General features: G+C 40.6%; 3 protein-coding genes across 5 annotated transcripts; all 3 read right to left on the reverse strand.

Moving 5' to 3' along the window:
* Positions 1 to 218: 218 nt before the first annotated feature.
* Positions 219 to 2183, reverse strand: LOC107185674 (immunoglobulin-binding protein 1). The gene is made up of 4 exons (XM_015573411.1): positions 1957 to 2183; positions 1405 to 1743; positions 941 to 1338; positions 219 to 868 (listed from the first exon to the last, which is right to left on the reverse strand). Exons 1-4 carry the CDS (start codon positions 2092 to 2094, stop codon positions 664 to 666), a joined length of 1080 nt encoding a protein of 359 aa, XP_015428897.1. The 5' UTR covers positions 2095 to 2183; the 3' UTR covers positions 219 to 663.
* Positions 2184 to 2600: 417 nt separating this feature from the next.
* LOC107185673 (zinc transporter 2-like) lies at positions 2601 to 10632 on the reverse strand. Of its 3 annotated transcripts, none has more exons than XM_015573409.1 (8): positions 10414 to 10632; positions 5098 to 5291; positions 4702 to 4818; positions 4436 to 4584; positions 4204 to 4355; positions 3540 to 3756; positions 3217 to 3457; positions 2601 to 3128 (listed from the first exon to the last, which is right to left on the reverse strand). In XM_015573409.1, exons 1-8 carry the CDS (start codon positions 10443 to 10445, stop codon positions 2986 to 2988), a joined length of 1245 nt encoding a protein of 414 aa, XP_015428895.1. In that variant the 5' UTR covers positions 10446 to 10632; the 3' UTR covers positions 2601 to 2985. The 3 variants fall into 3 exon arrangements, with proteins under 3 accessions (XP_015428895.1, XP_015428896.1, XP_015428893.1); XM_015573410.1 differs by lacking the exon at positions 10414 to 10632 and adding an exon at positions 8786 to 8952; XM_015573407.1 differs by lacking the exon at positions 10414 to 10632 and adding an exon at positions 5438 to 5593.
* Positions 10633 to 11464: 832 nt separating this feature from the next.
* LOC107185676 (UDP-glucose:glycoprotein glucosyltransferase) lies at positions 11465 to 19151 on the reverse strand. The gene is given in 23 exon segments (XM_015573413.1): positions 11465 to 11762; positions 11850 to 11991; positions 12116 to 12232; positions 12327 to 12602; positions 12941 to 13124; positions 13126 to 13290; positions 13614 to 14006; positions 14267 to 14473; positions 14551 to 14736; positions 14816 to 14924; positions 15006 to 15264; positions 15350 to 15550; positions 15640 to 15883; positions 15956 to 16314; positions 16392 to 16613; positions 16700 to 16920; positions 16997 to 17210; positions 17301 to 17496; positions 17616 to 17788; positions 17855 to 18037; positions 18130 to 18365; positions 18435 to 18645; positions 19098 to 19151. Coding segments are annotated over 22 exon segments (4554 nt in total). The 5' UTR covers positions 19098 to 19151; the 3' UTR covers positions 11465 to 11706.
* Between the last annotated feature and the right edge of the window lie 551 nt (positions 19152 to 19702).

A 19702-nucleotide genomic window follows, 5' to 3' on the forward strand; every position in this document is an offset into this window, starting at 1 on the left:
CCATCCGTGGCGAATCGCTGAAACTGCTAGCCATAATCCCGCCATCTTGGATTTTGCAAAAAGCGCGGCAAAAATTGAGATTTAAGCACAATTTCGCACTAAATTGAACTCTAATTTTATTTTTAACGCAGTTTCCACTAAATTTACCAATAACTATTTATTTATTTATAGGAAATATTGGATTGTCGTAGTGATAGGCTTAATAAACAACGCATATGTACCACTTAACAGTTTTTTATTGAAAAAATCTGAAGAAAATACACAATTTACAATAGTATCTTAATAAATTGCACAACAATTGCCTTGAAATGGAAACGGATTGAGATGCTGGGCCCTGAAAAATCAGGCCACAAAAATACATTGATTGTTGGGTCTATTCTTACACCTCGTCTGTGGCGAAGTTTCATAGTTAATCACGTGGCACGTGTACTCAGCGCTTGTGTCAGAAACTTGGAACACAGATCTAAAAGAAAGAGATAAATTTTATTTGTAAGGTAATTCTCAACATAATCTCATCATGAGTCTGGAAAATGTACACATTAGAAACAGAACGTTTAACAAGAAGTACATATAAAATACATCGACTAGGCAATCTCGATGTTCGTAAACTTGTCTCGTGGTTTCGCGATCAACTTCTATTTTTTTTTTCTTTTCTTATTATATTCAACTTCTATTCGCACGGTTTCCCCATCCTCTCCTGTGCGTATCTTTGTACTCATCCATGGCACGTAGTTGTTCCAATCTCTCGGGATCATCCGTTTCAATTAAATGTTCCTCCTTAGTGTCCTCTCGATCAGCGTCGTTTTCATTTCTACTTGTCATGTCTTGCAAACAATTTTTATTATTTTGCTTCGATGGATCCGGCCAGCTTCAAGAAAAAAACAATTAACGTTATTAGAGTTCGCAATCAACGGATACCGACACAGAATACTGTACTCACTCTCCATCTTTCACCCGCTGATCGTAAAATTCTTGAACGGTAAGAACGGGTAAACTGGGATAGCCAGCTCCGTATACTTTCTTTTGCATTTCGTCCCGTGTAATAATGATCGGTTGTAACTTCGTTGCGGTAGGCTTGTGCTTTCGGGAGGACTGAGAGGCCATAGTTTCGTCTTTCCCCATATTTTTCATGTGCTCGAGAATCGGTTTTTCCGTCTCTAACATGCCCAGTTCTTCTATCGCCAAGTTTATGTATAATTTTATGAGCGTTACGAAATAGTCGCGCTTAACTTCGTCGTCGATATTCGGATTGGACAGATGCTTTTGCAGAGTCTCTAAACGAGACTCCAGTTCTTTTTTCTCTTTGTATCTCTGCAATTTTGTATTTCTGCGACTTACCTAGGAAACATCAAGCATTAGCAGCAGTTAAAACGGACAAAACTGAAAAATTTCAGCCGAGAATACCATGCTTGTAATTAATTCGGCGTTCGACCGACTCCTCTCGGAATCATGTTCCTTGTCCTGATCCGGCTTGATTTCTGGCACGTTGACATCCGTCAAACCATAAGCTTTGACGCGTTTCAAAAAGTCCACGAAATAAATTTCAGCGACGTTAACAATATGCAGTCGATCGTCCACGTTACAAATTTTTGTAGCTAGTGTACCGAGGAAGGCTGGCAATAAAAAGTACTTGATGTTCTCCGTTGGCACTTCGTCGAAGCTCTCATTTTTGCTGAACATATCAACTACGGAGACTAGTCTTGTCGCATCTTCGAACATGTTCATAGCTCGTTTGACGTCCGACTATCGTGCAAACGTGAAAGTAAAAAATAAGAAAAAGTACATGTCAATAAGTCGAAGTGAAAAATGAGAAACGTTTGAATATGTTTGCTGGAGTACTTGTTCAAGAGTCACGCGTGAAACCTTCGAGAACAATCCCAAGGATCATTGTGACTTTACGTATCTCGTGAATAGAATCGTCGTGACAAGCTTGCATATAAGTTTCGCGTACGGTACCTGAATTTTTGAGCTATTCGTTGGTTCGTCTGTTTTGTTTAGCTCGTTGAATAAGTTGAACGCTTTATCGAACAATTCCGACAGCGTTGCAACATCTGCCACATCGCTTCTTGAGCCAGATATATTTTCATCCGACATTGCTACCGGTTTGACAACTAGTGAACAGTAGATTTCGTAAACTAAAGCAATCGTTTGTGGTGAGGTTATGGTCAACGAATATGTCCGATGCGAAGTTGCCGATATACTGGATATATTGCCGCGACAAGTCACGATCTGACGAATACGTTCTATCGATCGTTCATTCGGCGGTTCTTTCAAAATCCTAACAAAGCAACAACTGCGCCGCGTTGCAACATGGTTGTAACGATAACAGACATAGAAATATTATATTTATTATATTTATATGGCCGGGATTCATAGTATGAATCCCGGCCTATGTCTATGGTAACTATAGACGTATATACGTTTATGGTTGTAACGAAAACAAACTTACAAGTAAACAGATTATGAACGATGTACTACGAGTAAAGGTTAACCGTTAGTCGTAATTTAAAATCGGTTTCGCCTCAGGAAATAAATAAATCGACTCAGTTCCATAGCACACGGAATTCATTTTTCTTATGTTTCGACCATTTTCTCATCGATCCTTCTCGCTGTCGAAACGAGTAATTGTAAAAACTATTTCTTGAGCGTGCATTGCTTACTCGATGGCTTTACCAAGAGCCTTTGTTGAAATAAATAACGATAGTACTGCACGATGACTTGTAAAACCGACCAAGTTAAAATCGTTGCGATACAAGATGAAAGGAAACGATCGAGTGAATAGTTTTGCTGGTTGTCTGCGAGAGGAATAAGGTTTCATTTTTCTCGATTGTCGGTCGTTGGAAAGGAGATAGAGACATCACTTGTTATTGTCGGAATTGCGCGCGTGTGCGCACATACGATTGGCACTACGACCTGGTAGCGTTTTGTATGGATTGTTGGCTGTGTGGCTAACAATATAGAAAGCCCACCGAGTGGCGACAACTATTAGGACAACGCTTTGCACTGTTTGCAGTTCTCCATTCGTTCGTTAAATTCCTCTATTTGTAGCGTCATTTCGAAGAATCTGTATTTGTCGTGGATGTTTCTCGTCGCAGTGCGCAATATATCTTGTGGGCTCGTACCTGGTTCTTGAAAGAATAAAAAAAAATTATGCGTTAAACTTTGAAACAAGTTAGGTTCGAATTGCTGGTGTTCACAGTTAGCTTTGTTGCTTACTTATCGCGAGGTGGGCGGACAACGCAGTCTTATCCAATGACAGCGCCCAGATACGAAGATTATGCACCTTCACGACACCATCAATCTGCATAAAGGTGCTCTCCACTTGCGAGTAATCGAATCCCTTCGGAATACCTTCCATTAGAACGTTCATCACATCTTTGATTATGGCAACCGTGGTTAATACGACCAGCAGCGAAAATAGAAATGTACAAATTGGGTCTACGATGCTCCAAGTCGGCTGAAAAAGCGACACAGGTTGTAGGGTGACAGCAACTGGTAAAATTACCAGCGAAACCAACGCGATAAGTTCCCGTGTATACCTTGAAGTAAATGACTAGCGCAGCCACGAAGACGCCTATGCTCTGAATGAAGTCTCCCAGAACGTGAATGAAAGCGGCACGTACGTTGATGTTTTTCCTATCGTGATCGAAGTCTTCCATGTCGATTATCCCTGCATTTTCAATTTGACTTGATTTTTCCGTAGCCGCGTGTCCGTGACTGTGACCGTGGCCGTGTTGGTGTAACGACAGACCCATCCTGTAAGGAAAAATATTTCGTGGATTCTAAGAACTAACAATTCAACGGAATTCACCGTCTATATCTGGACCCCATAGTGTATTAAGTCCACTTTTGAAAAAAATGTCATTTTACATGTTTCTTGTATCAAATTTTTCATTCTTACAGTTGTAAAGTTTGAAAACTGTGACTTAACACACGCTGGGGTCCAGATATAGGGTGGGTCGGAAATCGTAGTACAACCGGTAAAGGAGGAATTCTACATGAAAAAATAAGAACAAAACATGGTATAAAATTTGTTCATCTAAAGCTTCGCTTTCGTCACCGTGCTAACCCTCATTAAAAACACAGCGTTACACCTGGAAACCTCTCCTTGTCCGTGGAGCCTTCGAACACTCATCGAGGATTTACTGTACTGCGATTTCCGATCCACCCTGTATCGTATACACGTATATACGTATCACTGACACTAGATTTACCGCAACGCCAACGGCGGACGAGATCAGCATTACGGTGGCGTCCAATTCGAAATTTTTGTGAATGATCCTCTCGACTGCTAGGTAAAACAGTATTCCAGTTACTACCCATATCAGTAATACCGAGGTCAAAGCTCCAATCACCTGAACCGATTCAATCGAATTAGCCTTGAGAGAAAAAACGAACAAAACACACAGTTTACTGTTCTACGAACAACACATACCTCCGCTCTGTACCATCCGAACGGCATTTTTCTCGTTGCTGGCCGACTCGCGACCCATATAGAGAACAACGATATCATGAACGACGCGAAATCGGTTAAGAGATGAGCTGCGTCCGTTGCGATCGCCAAACTGTTCGACAATATTCCACCTGAAAAACGAACAATCATCATATTTCGTTGAGAAATCGCTTGTCTCGCCAATCGTCGGATCGCCTTCGACATGTAAATTGTATATTCAGCTCGTACGTCTGTATGTAGTTTATTACCTACGATTTCTGCTATCATAAAAATCACGCATAGCACACTAGCGAGCAGTAATTTCTTTCTTGCCTTTTTATCGATCGCGTCGTTTCTTTCTCTGTGACAATGGTCTTCTGGTACGGCTATGAAAACATACGAATCGGATTAGACGTATAGCAATAATAATTTGCATACATACATATACAGGGTGTCTCGGATAACTCGATCACCTCGAATAATGACTGAACGGTACACTTTATGAAAATTTTAAGACGTGAAACTTAACTGTTAAGTCACTATTCGAGGTGATCAAGTTAGCTGAGACATCCTATATACGTATATCTATGAATACTCATATGTATATTGTGCTCTATGTGGAAACGAATCCAAATGGGTTTCGCAAACAACGCGTCGAGTCTTACTGGGAGCATTTTCTCGGTAATCAGTGGCCGCGGTTTCGTCGATCGAACCGGTCTTCACTACCGTGCAGCAGCCAGATAGTTTCCCGTGAACGCAGAAAATCACTTGCCTCGGCGACGTCGCGTCATTCTCCTCGGGTTCGTTGTTGTTCGGTGGTATGCTCGTCCCGTATCCGTACACGGCCTTGTCTTGGAATCTGCGAAACATCGAATACCATTACCAACACTGCGTCTAATGTTTTCGTCTTGGTACATTATACGGCGTTTCGCGTGTCGAACACGGAAGACAGAAAACCATGGTGGATTTAGTCGTCTGTACGAGAAGCGATACGACGGAACGCACCGAGTGTCGTTCCACGAGAAATCCTGCGTTTCACGATTTTCCATCGTCGCTCAAATTTCTGTTCCCGTGTGCGGCCACGTGCTTGCTCGCGTCTCGTGTTGCTTTGTGTATGGAGACCGTGACCGACACGACTTGGCGTTAACTTGCCACGCGATATAATGCCGTCGGGGGGTACTATGCGCGGCGATTAAATGCATCTCCACGCGAGAACGTGGAATGAAATGGTGTTGGGCACCATCGGCTAAGTCGATAGTAACTAACGACTATGTCAGTTGACTAATTTTTTCAATCGTTGACTACTTTCAGGCGAGAGTAATATTAGTCGCTTGGAGCGACTACTTTAGTTGATTAAATTTAGTTGCTTCAAGCGACTCACTCGAACTATCGAGCTATTGATCGCAATTGACTGGATCTTGATTATTTTCTTGGTGATGCAAACCAATTGCAATTTTTTGATATATTTTTTCATGCATTACCAAGAACTGTGCAAATTATTGCTTAATTTTTTAAGTCCCAATATTAAATAGCTTACAAAAAATCGAATATTAGTAATTGTATAAAAAACTTGTTTACCACTTATATTTTTGAAATTCTATCTATGAACTAATACATTTCTAAAAGGTAAATACACCAATGGTGCTGAAAAGTTGACGACGACATAAGTTATACATAACTTATAAAGCAAAATTTCAGTTGATAGTATGTTGCGACTAAATAGTCATTAGTCGATAGTTCAATTTAGTCGATGGTGCCCATCACTAGAATGAAACGCTGACAGAAATCACGATAAATTCGCTGCGCGACGCAGACGTGCATCGAAATGGGAATATGTACGCTTTGAGCGATATTGGGCCGTGACCGTGACCGTGACCGCCACTATCCAAAAAACGAATCAGTTCGCTTTTCGGAATAACAATTAAGTAACGTGAAATATCAATTTTACGCATGTGTCCGTTGGATATCATAGAGACCGTTGTTTACGATGACTAATAGAATTCTGGTACCCGCATTAGAAATCTGATTTATTAATTGTATAGCCGGATATTAATTATGGTTTATTAATTTTAAAGCCCGGATTATGTTTTCTTGGGACCCGGGGCTATTCAACCTTCGTGGGCCCCTTGGTTGAAAATTATATAATGCACCTAGAAGGCTTAGATCGGGGTCCCCCTTGAAAATAGAGCCCGGATTAAGATTTTTTTGTGGCCCAGAACTATCAAATTTTTAGGAGCCTCTTTGCTTAAAAGCCGAGGCTGAGGGGATTTTTTCTAATACAGCACAACAAAATGCATAAATTTTCCAAAGTTGAAATATCTTTTAATTAAAATTAAATAACATATAATTATAACGAAATGGAAGCTTCAGAACGGGGCTCACCTGGAAGGTGGGGCCCGGGACTACAGACCCCCCTAGACCTCCCCTTATTCCGGCGCTGGGTAGTTCCAGTTTCCCTAGATCGGTACGCAGGCGGGGGAATCGTCGGCCGTGGTTTGTCCTCGAAAACGCGGAAGGATCGTTCCGGCGAGATAGGAAGTCAGTAGGTACATACATACGGAATCTCGTAAACGTGATCGCGTTTACGTGACTTTCCCGTCGAGGACGACGGGAACGTTATCGGTGTAGCGTAATTCGTTATCCGACAATAAGATACAGTAAGTACAAACCCGCGTTCCTTAGATCGTTATCGAGCACGATAATTTTCTTTTGTCCAGAGTATTTGCGGGGACAAGTAGACCGATAACACACCGTGTGCAAAAATAGTGTTGATGCAAACGGGGGGGAAAAAAGTGGCGGCAGACGTAGCGGAGCACAAGTACACGCGCGACATCCTGGAGTCGACACACGAAACGCATCGCATGACGCCTCTTTGGCGTTTCCTCTTGCCCTCAAGATACCCGTGTTCTTTATCTCTTCTTCCTACACACAGAGAGACCGATGCACCGAAAAAGAAGATACAGCAAACACGTACACTGACGTGCAAACTCGGCTTAATAATCTTTCCAGGTACTGAAATAAATGTAAAATCGAATGTTAATTTGGCATAAATTTTAGTAATTCCCGATACAAAGTAGTAAGGAGCGGTCCCCTAGGGGAAAAATTAACGTAGGGCCTTCTATGTACCATTCAATTCGGAAGTTTGTGAAATTTATGCCCAAATTGACATTCGATTTAACATTTATTTCAGTACCGGGAATAAATTTACCAAGTGTAGGAGACGTTTATTCTACGTTGCTTTTTCCTCTAATGGAAACCGAGTTTGCTCGTGAGTATACATACGTGGATTCTGAGTAATCGAGTTAGTGGACAGAGGTCATCGTCGTTTAAACATAAAATTAACCGCACGAACGACGACCGACCGTCGATGATTGTAATTCGATCCGTGTCTCGAGTTTTATTGGCTCCGGTGTTAGGATTCCAGGCGAAATTTATACAATAAAAAGGTAGAAGATGTTGCCGGGAGAATCCAGGTGTAGGTAAAGCGTAATATAAAAAAGAACGGAAGAGGAAGAACCGAGAAATTGTACGGTAAACATGGTTACGTATGTATATAGATACGTATCTACACATATACATGTAAGTAGTAAACACGAGTCATCACGAAAACTCCGGTGGCGCCTAAGCAGTTGTAAGGGATTACGAGGCATGTGTTTTTAATCGAATCCCGAACGAAAGGAAAGCCGATAAACAGAAAAACATTCGGTACAGCTTGGAACGTATGTCAGATCGGATACTTGATCACGTTCTTTTTTCTCGATTTCTCGCGTGAACACTGCAGGTGACTGATCGGTTAGTTAGACAGAGGTCTTTGGTACGGGTAAGGAGTGATGGTTCTGTAGATCGTTCAAACATTTTTGGACTTCTGTCGCGATGTTTCGTGACTGCTTTTAGGACTGTACGAAGTCCCATCACCTCGAATCACTTGGCCGAATGGCGTGGAAAGTTGAAATATTTGAAAAACTTCAGACGCAGAGTGTCGCCACGTTCGAACATATGTTTAACTGTTTAAACTTTTTACGTTATACGTATGTAATATACACAGCCTACGAGCAAACTTGACTAGGGGAAAAAATAACGTAGGAGAATGGCCTTCTACCACTTGGTAAATTTATTTCAAGTACCGAAATAAATGTCAAATCGAATGTTAATTCCGCATACATTTCAATAGTTTCCGATACGAAATGGTAGGAGACCCCTCCCCAACGTAATTTTTGCCACTAGTGGAAGCCAAGTTTGCAGGTGAGTATACATACGTGCATGCTTATGTATATCAGGTTCCTCGGGTGGGAAATAGGTGGGGATGCGATCCGATCGAGCGATCGAAACGGACGGATAGATATTCGAACTCACAGTTTTATCCTCTCGTCGACCATGATCCTTGCAGCGTTGCGCAGCGGACAGTCCCTGATCGTGAGGCTCGCCAACGGACGATCGATTCGACCCGATGGATCGATCGAAAATATGGAAAAGAGAAACCGAAGAGGTACGAAGACGAAAACAACGGAGATGCAAGGAAGGGGGCGCGACGGTCGAACGAACACCAAAATCGGGTCCGAGAGGGATTTACGTTCCCGATTGACCGGCGACCAACAGACGCGACGGATTGACTGCCCGCTCGTCACTAGTTACATAAACAACAAATCCCGCCTGCCGCTTCATGCCGTCCGTGTCTTTTAGTAGAAAACCCTCTGTCCAGTCTACTCGGTTTGTTTTACCAGATAGCTGAACTCTCGATGAGTTTCCTTGCCGATTCCCGCTCTCTTCCTTGCCCCTCCGGCTACATCAGATCCGTTCCTTCCTCTCCGCCCCGCCCTTCGTCGGCCACCTGCGACCAATCTCATCCATCCCCGCTTTCTCCCACCATCGCCAGCTTCTTCTATCTGTTTCTGCCTTTCGAACTTCCTATCTGGGCTATCTGCCCCCCGTACTCGATCTTCCGTCTCGTTCCTGCCTTACTGTATCGCCGCGGATACTTCCTTTCGTTTGTTTCCGTTCAAAAGTGTACTTTCTTATGCGCGCTACCGATGAATTTTGTCATCAACGTCGAGACGTATTTTCCAACTGATGTTCCCACTTCGTTTTCTCGATATATTCTCGGAAATACTTATCGATTCTTATTGTTGTTATTAGTAGCAATCACACATTAATTCGTTTCGCATGCCGTACGTATACCGCTCGCTTGCTTTGTTAGTAGGAATATCTGTAAACACTCCCGCTGCCGCGCTGGAATAATTCGTCGATCTTTCGTCTTCGGTCGAACGAATTAATCTTTGAATTACCTACTGCACAGACTTCGTTTATACATCGAGACGGTACGAGTGGGTATACATGTGTAGGTAATGAAACGAGATAACGTTCGAAGGATCGCGGGCACGGAAACAATAGTGTTACTCCGAAGCGAGTTACAATTCCATTTAATAATACGTACGGGTGTATTTGTATTTACACGAATACGTGGAACACACGAATGAATACATGGATAACACAGGGGACATAAAAACATTGATTACCGGATTCGCTTAGTATCTGTTTTTACGCGAGTTGTATGTTTATTAAATGCGAGAACCCGTGAATAGATTGCCTCGACAACGATCCCGGAGAACGTGGTCAGGATATCATGCAGCCGCGATATTAAACGGAAACTCATCGCTCGATTCGTTGTGCTTTTGGTAAATCGAACGAAAACGTAGCCGTTGACGAACGGAAAACTCTCTTCTCTTCCGTGACCCAGAGTTGGGCAAAATGTAATTTGATTACAAAATCAAAATCACAATTACAAAATAATCGCAATATAATTGCAAGACAATTACATTGTAATTAACTATACTAAATTTACAATAAAAACTACAATGTAATTGTAAAATTGAAATGTAATTGTCCTGTTATTACATTGTAATTGCCACTTAGGTTTTGTAATTAGAATACATTTTTCCCAACACTTCCGTAAACTTACACAAAGACACACTGGTGTTACGTACGTTATTCGATCGCGTCGAGCAGCTGCGTCCATCGTTGCTCCAGACGTCGGTTCCTTGTTCGTATTGACACACAAATTACACGATTCTTCCGATTCGGACAAACAATAACGACTACGTCGTAGAAAAACAACGCGTGAGTTAAATTTCTTCGCGCGGTGTCGACCAGTCGGGACGAAATTAGATTGATTTTCTATCGGTGAAAGAGGTCATTAGTTGTAAACCAAATAGTCTATTCCTACGATATCAATACAAGTTTGCCAATTGTCGTCGAGTCGCTGTCTTATCTATCGATTTTTGTCCTCGAACCACCGTGTAGAGCATCTTTCACGAGAAGTTTGTATTTCACGCTGTTTCTTTTACACCCCTTCGAGTCAAGAGTATCAAAAGTAGTCAGCACCGTATCTAGGAGCGGTTTAGAGGGGCTGTAGCCCCGGGCCCCATATATGTATAAGTAATGGATCGTTCAAACATTTTGGTTTTAGAACTGTGCGAAGTCCCATCACCTCGAGTCACTTGGACGAATGGCTTGGAAAGTTGAAATACTGTTTGAAAAACTTCAGACATCGAGGAGGGTCTACAGGGGTTGTAGCCACGTTCGAGGGGGCCCCATTTTGAACCTTCCATTTCGTTATGACTACATGTTATGTAATTTTATTTAAACTAAATTTCAATTTTTGAAGAGTTATGTATTTTGTTGTGCTGTATTACATAAAATCCTCTTACCCTCGTTTTTGAATCAAGGGGGCCCCCGAAAATCTGATAGCCCTGGGCCACAAAAAATCTTAATCCCTGGTCGAGCGTTCGTTCAAAGGAATGAGTATTCGTGAAAAGCAGTTAGAAACGTTACGAGTTTATTTCTTACACCTATGCATTAGACGATACAAAATCACAATCGCATTCGCATCACGAACGTAGATCCGTGGTCTAGGACAACCAACCTATGATACCGCGACCAACGATCGCTGTGTTTACCCTTAAGACGACTGACGGACCCAGAAAATCCTATGAAAATTTTGTTTTTCTTTTTTACTTTCTTACTCTGTTTTATTACTGGTCGATGATTTGGTGTTATCCCGCGGCGAAACATGTAAACGACTGTAGAATAGAATGTTCCGGTTACACAGCGATTACGCACAGATAGTACCGGACGGAATACCAACGTTGCCATATCGTTAATCGCGGCCATTCAACATTTCCTAACGTCGATAATTTTGTCGATAACATTTCATTCAATAACGATCGATCGCCTTAACCTTCGACAATACCTTTTCACGGCTTACGCGCAAACTTCATTCACAGCTCTTCGTGTTTCGCGGAATCACCATCCGTGGCGTCCTCCTCAAAAGTTTCTAAAACAAACGGGAAAACAAAACAACGAATGATAACTGTGGACCGTCGGACGTGCGATCTATACCAGTGAAAATCACGAAATATACCATGCTCTTCTTTTTCCGTTTGTCGATTCTCATTGTCCAGTTTCTGTTGCAAAGCTTTTATCTCGTCGTCGTATCCCACCCATTCTGGCAAAATACGGACGGCAGCTTGTAATTTAGCTTCCTTTGTCATCGGATTGTTGCACTGCCGTTTAAAGATTATGTCAGTTACAAATCGAATGTTAGCCCCCCGAACGCTTTACATATGTTTTTGTCAGAACCGCCGACAGGGGCTCTGGCACTATTTAACGTTACGTGTTTCCATTTACCAAATCGATGGTTTTCGCGTAGTTCTTGGACGTATCGTCGCACCAAGTTTCACACCACAGCCACTCCTGCGGTAACGTTTTTATAGCCACTTGATGGATCATGTTATTAGGAAGATCCTGAAGCGATAAGAAAAGAACAATACATGTCAATAACATCGAGAAAAAAGGGAATTGTTCGGTAGAACGATATCGGTGTCGGTATCGCACGCACTTGGTCTAGATTGGCCAGACTGTTTGGATCTTGACTCAACGCTTGATACTGGCCCCTCAATCTGTCGCCAGCGGCGATCCGTCGAAACCGTTTCAAGTCTACCACGTATAAGGCGCTAATGTGGTAAGCTCGGCCCTGCAAATGATTTCGCCAATATCCTTGTTTCCAAAATCGGAATCCATCCATTTCTTTCCTGCTGTCGCAGAACGGGGTGTACGCGTACGGCGCTCCCCCCAGATCCATTGTTGCCAGTTCCTTCAAATCCGCCCTTACCACCTTAAAAAAAAGAAAAAAAAATGGGAAATCCATTCAGTTTGCTTCTATACAGCTACAGTGGACTCTAACTACATTGCCATGGTCAGGGCTGTAAGGGAGTAAAATGGCAATGAGTTCTGAGGCCCCTCCATGCTAAGTTCTATTGTCATACCCTCAGCCCATGCGCAAAAGTTGGACCGTGCTGGTGCGCCGGCGAACGGAACGTGGTGACAGAGCGAATTTCTGTGCTCGAAAGTACGTGTGAAGGGGAAGTACTTCGCGTGACAATATGTTTAGTGGCAATATAGTTAGAGTCCACTGTAATTTATTTCGCTACTGCGATTTCACGTTTCCTATACCTGATCAGCATCCACGAATATTATCTTTTTAACGTTTAACGGAAAGAGTACGTCCAGAAACAGTATTTTGTAACCCCATATCGTCCTCTGCTTCTCGGTCTGTTGATGAAGCCAACGTGGCCACTTGTACTGGACCAGCTCGTACTCGAAACCATACTCTTTCGCCATATACGGTAGGAAATCCTAATAAACGAAACTTTAGAAACCAAAATTTCACTGGACTACTGGTGTGTTTTACAACGCTCAGCATCATAATTTTCAGAAATCTTTCGTACAAATGACCCGACGCTAAAGAAAAGATGTTCAACTTCTCGTCCTGATCGTCGCTGTCGTCTCCTGTTGCGAACGTCCTGGTTTTCAAGCGAACAGAAATTAGAACTTGTTAAATAGATGTAAAAACGTTGCCTCTTATAATATACGAGGTAGAGTACGATTGAATTACGAGAATATATTGTGCCACGCAGTTTATGTAAACGTGAATAGCTTACCAAAATTTGGAAAAGCTAAAAAAAGAGAGAGAATAAATAAAAGTTAAAGTTCGAGGGCAACTGAACGACATTTCGGTAAACACAATGCTTAGCTTTAATTGTATTCAAGCAAGAGGAACTATGCTAACGATGTAATTGCGTACTAGATCAGTGGAAATCGAATAGGGGAAGAGTGTATTGCGTACCTCGAAATGGAATTCCACAAGCCGGAACTTTTGTCGTCTTCGGACAATAGATCCATTCCGATTTTTTCCGGTTTTTTCGATACTTTAACTTTCAGTACGTGACTTCTCAACGAACTTATAACAACTTTAACGTCGTTACCGTTCTGTATGACGTCTTGCCCACCAACGGTAGTGAAATCATATATTTCCGCTGATCGGCCTTGTCTAAGACGTAGCACCCACTCGCCTGGATTCGCTTTTAGTTGGAAATATCCCAAATTTGCCATAACAATCGTATCCACCATTAACGGTTGTTTCTCCGTTCCCAAAGTGAATTGCAATCCTCGAGGTGGATTTCCGATCACTGCCTCGAAACAATGCCCTTCGAGCAGCAAATGCTCCAATTCGAATTCGCTGCAAGAATGAAGAGGATATTCGTGTATACAGGGTATCTCAGCTAACTTGATATCACTTCGAATAATGACTTAACGGCATACTTTATGAAAATTTTGAGGTGTGGAACTCAAATGGCACCAAGGGGTACATGAATGCCATTTAATTTCCGCGCCTCAAAATTTTGCATGAAGTACAAGAGGTGATCAAGTTAGCTGAGACACCCTGTATGTGCATGTATACGAAATCGTCGATATGCTGATCCTCTACAAGGTGTTTACCTGTGCACTCCGATCGCGACATTGTCCAGCTTAATATTATCCAAATCGTAAACACTTCTGACCACTTCAACCAACCAGTTTTCAGGCGCATGGATGTACTGTGTCAACAGAGAGGATGTCGGTAGCTTTGTGAACTTTGCCATTGCACCGTTGATACGACCATCGATGGAAAATTGCAAATGTGGCTCGAAAACAAATCGATAGAAACTAAAATAATTGAAAATACGTCGAGAATAAATAAGGGAAGAAAGAACAAACGTGCCGTTATTGTGAAATTCTTATACCTTTTCAATGGCATGTCGCTGTTCTTGTCTAAACAGTTCAGAAAAACTTTAATGTTGCAGTTCAGAGATTGTTGCAACGTTTTTAAAATTGGACCCAACTTTTGTGCGCCACGTGACACAGGATCTACGATAGCAATCAAAGAGAAAGCCACTTCGTCCGGATGCGCCGCTGGAATCTTAATGGCGCTGAATACCGTAACGATTAACGCGAATTAGATACGTTGTCATATGTTTAATAATTACATTGCGTTGTATGTACACTCACCTGTAATCGTCGCCGTAAAACGGAACGTCGAATCGGCTTCGCGTCTGGGGATGCGATACCAACAACGATGTGATTTTCATGATCATATTGTCTGTAATTTCATTCTTCTCTGTGGGAGAAAAGTCATCGTGATAACGTGGCGTATGCACTAACGTTCCAATACAAATGTTTGCAAGTTAAATTTTCATACCATATTCATCGTCCTCTAGTAACCGTTCCTTTATTAACTTTTTAAATAATTTATCACCGTAATTGCTCTGACTGAATCTCTCTAACAGTGAAAAATCATCACTTGTAAACTCTTCGTCGTCATTCAGCGGTCCTATTAGTCTCCCGTTGCACACAATTGCTCTAGCTCCCCTTTCCAAACTCAATACAGTTTTAACGTACTGTCGGTGTACACGCAATTCGTCGATCTGCTTCTTCAACTGTTCTCTCACCGCTTCTTCCTGATTTATATATATATATTTTTTTTTGAGTGGAATTAATTACTTTTATTTTAATTGGTAATCTTTAATAAGTATAAGTTCGTACCTCTATATTAAAACTACCAGACGCAATAGTATTAGCAACATCTTCCTGGATAACGTTACGAACGAAATGCATAGCCTTCTCGGCGGGCAAACTATTTAAGCCAGCTAACGCTATTCGATTAATATCGGTCGCGCTGTCCATGTCATTTGTATCGGTCGTAGGATTGATAATTATGGTAATTCTGATGTCGGCGTTCGATTCCTAGATTACAATACACAATATTAACATTTCATTTACGCACAATAACTAATTATATAAATTATATAATTATATATATAATTATTACTCACTATGTAGCCGAGCGACTCGCGTAGCAGCATTCTGCCAGCCGACGTTTGTAAATCTGCTACAACCCAAAATGTATATAAATGATGTACGTTCGAACGGCGTGGTACAAACAGATACTGCAATCTATTCATCAACCAAGTTGAGAAATCTTGAGGACTCCACTTTGTGTAATCTTCATCACTAGGTACAGTGCCAATTAAGCTCAACCACGTATGCTTTTCTGCTTTCAATATCCGTTCGTTTAAACTGCAATATAGAATTAGAAACAGGTAAGTTATTATTGAAAAATATTATATATGTCGAGTGAACAAGTCGTACCGTGGCATAACATTTGGTTGATTCATAATGTACTCGACAACATCGTCCTGTTCGGCTATTTCGCCCCGGTACACCGCTTTTTGTAACGCAGGCGTCTGCGACACAATAGTAGAGAGAACTGCTTCCTCGAACGAGTCGGCGTTCAACTGATCAGGAGATAAAGGTACCCCGTTCATTAAAGCTTGGGGAAATTTCTTAAAACCAGACCTCTTCACAAAATCGCTAGCTAAGTGACGTCCCACGTCGTATTCGGACTCTTCTCCGAGAATATAATTAACATTAGCCGATGCATCTTGCGCCTTTATAGCTTTTTTTACGTCCTCTACGGTTGCTCCCTCCGGTCCAATGTAATTTCTCAACTGAAACGAGGCACCAGTTGACACACAGACGACTGGCAAACACCGAACGGTAAATATGAAATAAAAAATGGCGTTACGTCTATTAGAAACTGTAGAGCGTGTTCTGATCCTTTAACCTCCGCAAAGTAATGGTACGCGTTGTTCACCGCGACACTAGGGTCCGTTAATCCAGTTATAGTAGTGTCGTAATTTGTTACAAACACAAAGCCTACACGCAATGGTGCGGCATGCAAATACAGGGACTGTGCCAGATTTATTAAAGCGGTAGATTCCGTGCTTAATGGATCGATAATTAGTACCTGTTGAAATAAAAAGAAAAATATCAGATTACACAGAATCTTTTATGCATAAAATTTTTCAATCTTTTTCAAATTGGTTTACAAACCAAATTGTACAAATTTCTTCTAATATTTCGAAGCATTCCAAGAAAAGTTGGTCGTAAGAGTTCCGTCAACGATGCCGACCACCTTGCGTAAGTTGAGTCCTGCTCGATATCGTTTATCCAAATTATAGCCGAATCCCTTATGTCGATCGCGAATTCTTGTTTATCCATATTCGTGGATAAATCCAGCGACAGCAATTTACTCATCTGTGTATTGCTAAACCCTGCGAACGAAATATTCAGTAATATTGCGAATTGTTTTTCTTTAACAGCGTGTTCTCGATCCAGGATTCATCGTACCGATTTTACGAAGGGATTCCATTACTCTAAGCTCATTTCTTAGGGATTCCAGAAGACTGAGTACATCTACAGCCTCCAGATCGAAAAACAGTCCGTTTACAAAGAGCGCAGTATCCGTGGGTTGAATGTTTAAATTCGATGTAAAAATTGCTTGATTAAGTTTCATTTCCTTTTTCATTTCGCTGTTTACTTTCGTTCTAATTAAAGACTTTGCCTGTCGACAGTAAAGAAAGCCAAGGGATCAATTTTCAGAAGTTTGAACAAATCATGCCATTGATTATCAAGACTGTGGAAACATATTTACTTGCATGGGAAAGTTTTGGGAAATATCAGTCAAAACGTTAACAGCCTCGCTCATAGGGGAGTTCATTATTCTTTCAGCTGCCTGATGACTTAACTCTTGAAACTGCCATACTTTTAAAGCACCAATTTCATGACTGGTTTCCAGCAAGTGTGTTTGCAGCCTGTCCAATTCGGCTTGCTTATCGGGATATAAATTTCTGGAAATATTATAGTTGTGCAGGGACAATGCATATAAGGAAAATAATACTTTTTTACAGAAAAATAAGGTCTAATAGTTATTCTTTCAAAAGGTATATTAGAAATATATCCACCTTACTTTAAAGTCACAAAGTTTATGCCATCTATTTCTTCCATGCTATCACTGGCACTTTCGGAATCTTTGCCAGCATTATCTTTAATGTCAGAATCATCGGTGGCTTTGTATTCTGTGGACTTCATTTGCAGTTCCACACCGTATCCTGACAACTGTACATTCTTGTCTATCCTATCCTACAAATCAGGCAAGAAACAAATGTCTGAATGGTACAATTAGCTACTAGTATTTATCAATGGTACCTTTAAATAATGTCGTAGAATGTAATTAAATCCTTTGGTTTCTGCAAGCTCTTTCAGTTTGTTATGAAAATCTGAGAAATTCGGAGTCCCTACTTGGCCATATAATATAACTATTCTTTCAGTCTGTGGAGAGGTATGATAGCGATGGTCTACGCTATAAGTATCAGGATTCGACCATGTTTCCTATTCAAAATATACATATGTATAAGAATTTTATACACGTGTGTAAACAAGTTATATGGTGCTCTATAGCAACAATGATACTTATTTCTCACCTGATTAACTAATGTTTCCAATTCCTCTAAGGAACAAGTATAAGTTCCACCAATGTCCGCTATATTATAACACTCAAAATTTGAAATATTTTTATTTTCAGCCATTTGAGTAAACATTTCTACCCGTGCAGAGTAAATGCGTAAAGATAATCCTAATTTAAGTAATGCTACTTCTGAAGAAGATAAGTACTTTTCAGCAAATGCGATAATAGCATTATAGTTATCTCTCTCTGTAGCTACAACAGAAAATATTAAATCACAATGTAATAAAAGGGTACCCCTAATGTGAGTTAAGTTATAATTACCATTTCTGAAATCATTATTGGAAAAAGTATCTACAAACTTCCAAAAATAAATTGGATTTTCATCGTTTAGATACTCAGCTGCCTCGAGCACCAAAGGTGTTTCTTTCCATTTTGCATCTATTAAGGTCGTCACATATTTATTGACTCTTTTATCTGCTTCAAGGTGCGTTATACACAAGAGCAGCAAATAAAAAGGTATAGTCGACCACATCTGTAAACAACATAAAGATTGTCAGACTGCAGAATGTAGAAACAAGAACAAAAGAGAGATATTTAATTACCAGAATTGTAATACAAAAAATATTTCCATGTAAGGGTATTGTGTGCTTTATGGTAATAAAGTTTACAGAAAACTTAGAAGATTTCTCAACGAACGGAACGCTACCGATGAAGTGGTTGTATTGGCTGCGCGACAAACAAACGAAACGTCAAAAACATCTGTCATAGTTAATAATTTACAATAACAATATTCTTTTGTTACTCGTTCCGAATAATTCAAAAACTATTCAAAACGCTTGTCACGACATTAAATTGTTGAATGAAGCGACGAACTTAAATTTCCGTGTATCGGAGATGAATGAAAACGCTACTAATAATATGCAGCATTGGTCTTTAATGACAATGTTTAGCATGGAAAAAATTTCTTTAATATTATTTACGTACCTTTAAATTTACGATAATGATCGTCTTAACGAAAGGGAATCGAATAATATTAAGAGCCAATCCATGCAATGCACGTGCCGGTAAATACCGCACTGGTAGAAGTGGAAGAACTCGACGAGTTCACACCTATATATATATATAAAAACATATGTAAATAACCATGCGTGTGAAAAGTACCCACACATGGATTTCACGTTATTAATTCGTAATTGTACCTACCTCTACTGACCAAACAATTCGATCACTATCAAATAATTCTCAATGTTATTCCCGTACAATTTTAATGACACGTTTCAAAGAATGCATCGTTTACAAATTTTAATCTAGGCTTACCAACTCGTTTCTCAAAGAAGATGGTAAAATTTCCTAGAACTTTTGTTACATCGAACAAACGATGTTACGATTTAGAATGTATTTGAGTAGCATAAGATAAGGTAATGCTAAAACAATCGAATATACTTGTGATAACACAACACGTGTCTTATCCTTCATATTATTCTGAATATATTGAAGTAACGTGGCAAAGAATATATGGAATATATATAGTTTCATTGAGTTTCACATACATACAATTATTTCTTTACATTGTATGTACGAAATATGGT

The sequence above is a fragment of the Dufourea novaeangliae genome, unplaced genomic scaffold (assembly GCF_001272555.1).
Source record: "Dufourea novaeangliae isolate 0120121106 unplaced genomic scaffold, ASM127255v1 scaffold67, whole genome shotgun sequence".
Taxonomy (NCBI): Eukaryota; Metazoa; Arthropoda; class Insecta; order Hymenoptera; family Halictidae; genus Dufourea; species Dufourea novaeangliae.